The sequence below is a fragment of the Chaetura pelagica genome, unplaced genomic scaffold (assembly GCF_000747805.2).
Source record: "Chaetura pelagica isolate M959 unplaced genomic scaffold, ChaPel_1.0 scaffold472, whole genome shotgun sequence".
NCBI lineage: Eukaryota > Metazoa > Chordata > Aves > Apodiformes > Apodidae > Chaetura > Chaetura pelagica.
The window spans coordinates 77,684-85,087 of record NW_009952566.1 but is presented as its reverse complement, the minus strand read 5'-3'; the positions used below and the strand labels follow the sequence as shown (position 1 = coordinate 85,087).

Below are 7,404 nucleotides of genomic sequence, written 5' to 3'. Positions count from 1 at the left end.
AAGAGTGCTGGAATTCTTACGCTTGCTATTATGAGCAGAAATCCAAGGAAGACAATTGGAAAAGTTAGAGGTACAGTTGATGCAAAGAGATGTAGATAACTTTACTGGAAGTCAACCATTATTTATGGACATGTGACACACTTGGTATTTTTCTTGTAGTGGACTACATAATTATTAAGCCAATCCAGGGATACACTTGTGATATGAAGGCTTCATATGCAAAATACTGGAAACCAAGAACAACTCTAGATGTTGGACACAGGGGAGCAGGAAATTCTACAACAACAGCTAAGTAAGTTAATTTGTAATGTCATCTAAGGGCGGGGGAATTATGTTTAGTTTCACAAGACATAAACTGATCAAAAGCTGCAACTCATAATCATGTAAGTCACTTTGATACCAAATGTGTGTGTTCTCTAAAATTTGACTCCTGATTTGTATTGTTTCAATGGACTTTTGTGCCATGCTGCATCTAACAAAACCTTTTTCTTTGCCATTATTTCAGACTTGCAAAAGTTCAAGAGAACACTATTGCCTCTCTGAGGAATGCTGCTAGTCATGTACGTATGCACATTTGCACACTCATTGTACTGTATAGTTAAAACTGGCTTGGCTGGTATGCTTAATTTCCATGATACAATACAATGAATGGTGATCGCACTGATAAAAATTACATCAAATCACTGATGTGAAAAACTTTGAGCTTTCTCTTGTTTGGGAGTCAGAGTATAACTTGGATGTGGAGAGTGTGGAGCATGTGCTGATGGTAGAGCCAAAGAAAACTACAGCTACTAAATGCTCCTTTTGAACAGTAGTTCTTAATTTCTAGGTGTTCACTCAGGTTTATAGATAACTTTTAAAAAGCCCTCAAGAAATATGCAGGCTTTTAAAATATGCACAAGAAATAATACTGCAAAAGCATCAGCAGAAAAATAATTTGTTTGCAGATCAATATGCTGAAAGCCACCAGTCTAAAAATATTTCTGCTGTGAAAAGGACTGACAAAAATCCTGTCCTGTTTTCTTTCTGTACTGATTGAAAGGGAGTGTGTGAGTTAGGGTGATTATTTGATTAATGTTATATTTGGAGGCCTTTCAAAGGAATGATGTACAGACAGTCAAAATAAGTAAAAAAATAATTATTTCTGTGTGTTTCTCTCCCCTCTGTTCTGGCCCTCCCTTTTTTCAGAAACATTGTACTTGGAGTTCTTGTTTGGTTTTTCTTCCTTTTTAAGCTTAAAAGAAAATAACATACAGTTGAAAGGACAGGATAGTACATGACATAGCTTTCTGGTCTTGCACACATAATACAAATCACCACTGACTCCAAAAGCTCCTGAGTATATGGAGCAATTCTCTAAAGGTTTGCTAGTTTGTAGCAATCACTTGTCTCTTGCTGGAGCCCTGAGAGGAAGGGCACTGCAAAGGCATCTATTCAAAACCATCATTTTAGCCTTTCCCTGAAATCAAGTTTGCAATACTTCAGTGTTACTAGAAGGTTTACAATATTAAGCAAGTCATATATGTGTGTATATATATGTATGTGTATCTCAGAGCTGCACTGCATTATGATAATTAAAATTCTTTCCATTATTATTATTAATTATTAACCACAGAATTACAGAATCCTAGGGATTGGAAGGGACCTTAAAAGATCATCTAGTCCGACCCCCCTGCCAGAGCAAGATCACCTAGAGCACATCACACAGGAACGTGTCCAGGCGGGATTTGAATGTCTCCAGAGAAGGAGACTCCACAGCCTCTCTGGGCAGCCTGTTCCAGTGCTCTGTCATTCTCACAGTAAAGAAGTTTTTTCTGATGTTTACCTGGAACCTCCTATGCTCCAGTTTGCACCCATTGCCCCTTGTCCTATCACTGGACATCACTGAACAAAGCCTGGCTCCATCATCCTGACACACCCTTAATATATTTGTAAACATTGATGAGGTCACCCCTCAGTCTCCTCTTCTCCAAGCTAAATTAATTAATGCTATTAATTATTTTTCCAATCCACTGTTTAGTATGATTAAACTGGTAATAGCCAGTTGCATTCAACTTGTGGTTGATGTCTAGGACCTGTGAATACTTGGCAGCTTGTCTGCAGTTCTGCAGTCCTGATGCATAAATAGTTAATGTGTTTTTGTTTTGTGTGTTCTTCAATTTTCTGCAGGGAGCAGCGTATGTGGAATTTGATGTACATCTTTCTAAAGATCATGTGCCTATTGTGTACCATGATCTCACATGTTGCATGGCCATGAAAAAGGTAAAGATGGTAATCTGTATTTTATCTTTGAATGTGACCATTTTGAATTGTTTGTGGAATAAAAGAAAAGGAGTTCAGACATATTCTAGAAGCAGGAAAATGGCTCTTAAAAGCAAGTGTCCTGTTCCTTTCCTTTCATGAGGTTGCAATCGTTTCTTCTTCTTTAGCCAAAACGTCTTTTTTACTGTTTTTGTAAGCATCAGTAGTGCATAAGCAGTAGTGAACAATACTGTTACTTGTCCATACATATAGGCATTCCTTAAAAGGTTCTCTGAACAGACTGTCACAATACCTCTTAAATACCCAAGTTTTATGAAGCATCACAGTTGAATGTTTTCATGGAGTAAAGTGTCACGACACTCAGTAACAGGAGAACCATAAGCATGAGGACCAGTGGACTCAAAAAAACCCACTGAGGTGCCTTTCCATCTGTTCTGCTGCGTGTTCTCCACTGGGACCAGAATTGTTGCATTCAGCAGCAGTACAAAAAGTTGGACTCTTCTAGTTTTCTTCCTTTCTAGTTCTGGCAGTGAAAACAGAGATAGCATGGGATGGCAGACAGCAAGATAAGTTTTCTCCTTGTTACTAAGTCTTTGTCATCGAATTCACACTTCTTGTGATGCTGCAATTTTAAGAAGTTTGGTTTTGAACAGTTGTCAAAGTGAAAGTGTATATTGAATCAGTATTTTGTAGTTGAGTAGAAATTTCTGAGTGAAGAGGAGAAGTGAAAAATGGATTGACAGAATTTTTTTTTATACCATATTTAATGGGGGACAGGGGGTGTGTGTGTCAGTTTTACCAGGTCACTTTTTAAAATTTGTTTCTGACATACAGGATACACAGTAATGAACTGAACTGCCTTGGAGTATTATTTTAATGCAATTCTTTACTTGCAAACTTTTCTTCCTGAATATATTAACTGATTAAGTTTTTGCAGAATAAATATACTAACCTTTTCTGAAGAAAAAACATAAAAGCCTCTGACTTGCATGCAAGATCAAATTCTGTTTTTATATAAATTGGCACCTGTTTTATACTTCTCAGAGCCTGTGCTGTCTCCTGAAAATTGATCATCTTACATATATTCTGTTAAGAGATCACATATATCTTTATCAATTAAAGAGAAAAAGTTATTGCTTTAATGTTACCATATTAAAAGAAGATAGGCTTTTTTGTAGTTTTCAGTGGTCCTTAATTATGCATTGTTTTTCTTGAAAGAAACTGGATACAGAGCCTTTGGAACTGTTTGAGATTGCAGTCAAAGAACTCACATTTGATCAGCTGCAGTTGTTGAAGGTATTGTTGCTTGGGCTAGTATGATATGCTACATGTAGAATTTCAATCTGTATATGAACTTTTTTTTTTTTTTTTTTGAGTAACTGCAGATGCTTTGGGAGGGCACAAGCTTTAAAAGTTGTAGAAGTAGAACAACTAATTCCAAGAATAGTGCTTTTGCACCATCATTGCAACTTAAATAAATTTCTTAACTTGTATCTTATAAAAAGATGGTGTGTAGATCTGTATTAAGTATGCTAACTGATAATTTTTAAAAAGTAAGAAAGACTGAAGGTGGTGGTAGGCGCATTGAAAGCCAGTGCTTTGGAGTCTGTGTTGAAGAAGAAAAGTATTTGTCCCAAAGTCTATCTAATTTTTAGATGCTACCCTTTTAGCAAGGGAGATTCAAATTACGTTGAGCTGTTCTTTGGAGGTGCATGTGGAGGTGTAACAGGGTCCCTGATACAGTGGTATGGATTGAGCAAACTGTCTAGAACTGATTTTTTTTTTTTTAATTTGGGTATCACAGTATCTTCCAAACATAAATATCCTGCCTGGATAAAAGGAGAGTCAAGGCATGAGACTGAGCTACTGAAGACTCAGCTGAGATATATCTCCTCAGCCAAGGGAGCACCTGCTTGGCCCAAGAACTATGTTTCTTTTTACTTGGTCTCTTCCTTTTTCTGGAGAGAGAATTTGAATAGAGCAGGGGAGGTGTCCCTGTGCCTGGTCTGATTCTACCTTCGTGTGTGACTGTGTCATAAAACTGCTGTTTGCCCTCTGCCTGCACTTCTCTGGAAACACAGGAGTGTAACATCTGACAGAGAAGGATTTAATGCTCAGAATTCCTCACATCTTAATGTTAAATGCTATTATTTGTGTTTCTATCCTTGAGCATTTTTTCTGATTTTTTCAGTAAGAATATTTCTGGTTTGTTTTTGAGCTTTCATTAGAATCTTTGTTTTAAAGAAAATTGTGATGTGTACTAGGATTTCCTTTTTTCTTTTACAAATACTAAAACTGTGTTTATAATGGACCTTTAAATTTTAACAAAAGCTAGTTACAAGGAAAATTAGTTACATTCTACATGTAGTGAGATTTCCATGGGTAGAGTATTTGTTAATTTTACTCTTCTTATGCTCCTTAGCTGGCTCATGTGACTGCCCTGAAAGTAAAAGATCACAATGGTATGTACTAGTTTGTAAGAGTCTTGAGATTTATTTATTACCGTATAATGATATATATTCTGTGGTTGCATTCACTTGTTCTAATCACATTTGGCTTCTTCCTGAACTTTTCTAAACACTTAGAAGTAAATTAACTGTAGTTACTTCACTTTTGTGCATGCTATAGAGTTATTTGCTAGGTAGGATATACCTAGACAGAAGTTACTCCCTTTGGGAAGAAGGGGCAGGAGAGTAAAAGATAAATGCATAGATAATTGCATATTAATGAATATTCATAACAAAATTTCTACTAATGTTTCCATCCTACACTTCTCTAATTGGACCTTTTTGGCAGTTCTTCAGAATTGCTAACAAGAACCTTGGTAACTGCTGTAGCATGTCTTATGGGTGCTGTAAATTTTTGGCCTTAATTCATCCCCTGTACAGGGACAGCAAATTGGCAGTTTCTCATGCATCCTACCTGTCTGGGAAAGGACAAAATCAATAAGAAACCTTGACAGGCAAGGCTGTTTCTGTGGCGTCAGATTTGATAACTGACACCATGAGGGATGGGAGAAGCTGTTTCTGATAAATATTTTGGCAAGGATTTTAGTGGGGATAAGAACATTTTTCCACTGCCATAATAGGAATTGCCAACACCATTGTTGGGGTACATCAGTGTTGGGCAAAGGCTTAGGTAATCAAGTGATAGACCTGATTCCTGGTAGGATTAACAGTGCTGCTATTTGTTTTGATTCAGTATTTGTTACTTCTTTTTAGCATCTTTTAAAGAAGAAGAAAACTCTGCTTTTGAGACCCAGCCATTTCCTTCTCTACAGAGAGTAAGCAGTGAATATAGAGCAATAGCAATTATGATGATTGAGGAACATGAAAACATGCATTTATCATTCAGCTTTGCACACATAGCAGGGCATATTCATTTTTTATTTTAGACCTCTGATACTGAACTGAGATGATAAGCTTTATTGTTGGCCACTGGAGCCTTTTCATCATTTAATGGCGTCTTTAAAGCTTCCTAGTTCATGAACCCAAGATGTATAGCTCAGGATACACTCTGGTTTACAGCTGGTTAACACCTGGACATTGCACGTTAGTGCATCAACAATGTTTGCTAATTCTGGAAAAAAAAAAAAAAAAGCCTTTGGCAGTTCATCACATACTCTTGGCCATCTAGTAGAGCTACACAAGGAAAGGTTAAGTGAATTTTTAGTATGGTCCCGTTTATGGCTATCTGCCAACTCTAGCCTTTGTGTTGGTTTATTTTTCACAGAAACAACTTGACAGTTGTTGACCAAACACAGATATTTATAGGCTTATGTCAGAGCATGTATGAAATATCCATCACTTACAGATCGTATGTGCCATGTTATTTTTTTGCTGGGTAATTAGATTACCGCATAATTATAGAAAATAGGGAGCTTTGTGTAATAATAGAATGAGGTTCAGTTTAATTTAATTTTCTTCCTTTAAGAAGGGGTATGTTACTCTTTTCTATATCTGTAATCTTTATAAGGTTAAAGAATAATCTATCAGTATTTCCTCAATTTCATTAGTTGTTGACTTCACCTGGTGATCTGAAATCACCTTACAACTAATTCTCGAAAGAATTTCACATTCTTTTGTTCTTACCATAATGGTAAGCTCATGGATTTCATATTTGAAGCTATGACTTTTTGTATTAAAAAAAAAATTGTGGAGAAGTAAAAAATATGCAAATGGAGTATTTCTCACACGTTAGAGTGAATTGACTTGAATTTGTATCTTGTCAAAATTTTATCCCTAAGATTTTATCCATCTTTGTATGTTTCCTGTAATAAAACTGAAGTACAAAAACCTGTATATATATCATGTGTTAAATGTTAGAAACTTAGGTGTTTATTTTACTGTAAGATCCCATTAACTTGTAAGGTTCAATATAGTTTCCCAGTAATTACACTCATTGTGCTTTTAGTTGTCCTCCTTTGCTATGGGTTCTCTTCATAATGAATTTTTTTCAGGTCCTGGAGTCTGTTTCTGAAGATGTTGGGTTCAACATAGAAATAAAATGGATCTGCCAACAAAGGGTAGGTAAATGTACACGTGGTTTACTTTGAATACTTTTCTCATGGCTAAAGCATGTAATTTGACATGGCAATCTATGGGTTACAAAGCATAATTCTGTTTGTTGTTTTTTTTTTTAAAGTTGATTCTTTTATTTTAACCTCTTTATTATAACCTTTTATTATAACCACTGTCTTTAAAACTGGGAGTATAATAGCACCGTGCTACCAAATGAACCAATTTACTCTTAAAAGAGTAGGAAGTATTTATAGCATTGAGCTAATTATGCAGCTCAGATTGCTTTTAGTAGAAGACCCTTTTTCAAGTCAGTGAATCACAGCAGGTCAGTCATGCTGTACATGGGAGAAGTGACTAGAAATTGAAACTCTTCTGTCCTGATGCATGAGCCGCTTCATACAATGTGGTGCAGTAATGAAAGGAACTGTTTCATTCTAGTCTGCAGTTCTGTGGTTTCGGCTGGATTGCTTAGTGCTCCATCGAGAATTAAGGTTGTCATGTCTAGAACTGAAAGTGTGCAGTGGAGGGAAGAAACTAAGCAGGGTGGTAGGTGATAGTTTGTAGGCATAGAGACTTGCTAATGCTGTCAGAGAGGTGTCAGCTGCACAAAGAATTATGGGAT

General features: G+C 36.3%; 1 protein-coding gene across 1 annotated transcript in view; it reads left to right on the top strand.

Annotated features, from left to right (window-relative positions):
- The window catches only part of GPCPD1 (glycerophosphocholine phosphodiesterase GDE1 homolog (S. cerevisiae)), a 33,675-nt gene that overhangs the window by 18,287 nt on the left and 7,984 nt on the right, over positions 1 to 7,404 (top strand). The window contains exons 9-16 of the mRNA XM_009993428.1: positions 1 to 70; positions 160 to 292; positions 506 to 560; positions 2,170 to 2,262; positions 3,481 to 3,558; positions 4,685 to 4,724; positions 5,484 to 5,545; positions 6,722 to 6,787. The exon at positions 1 to 70 is cut by the window's left edge and continues 1 nt beyond it. Of these exons, the coding sequence (XP_009991730.1) occupies positions 1 to 70; positions 160 to 292; positions 506 to 560; positions 2,170 to 2,262; positions 3,481 to 3,558; positions 4,685 to 4,724; positions 5,484 to 5,545; positions 6,722 to 6,787 (597 nt within the window). The remainder of the gene's footprint in view (positions 71 to 159; positions 293 to 505; positions 561 to 2,169; positions 2,263 to 3,480; positions 3,559 to 4,684; positions 4,725 to 5,483; positions 5,546 to 6,721; positions 6,788 to 7,404) is intronic.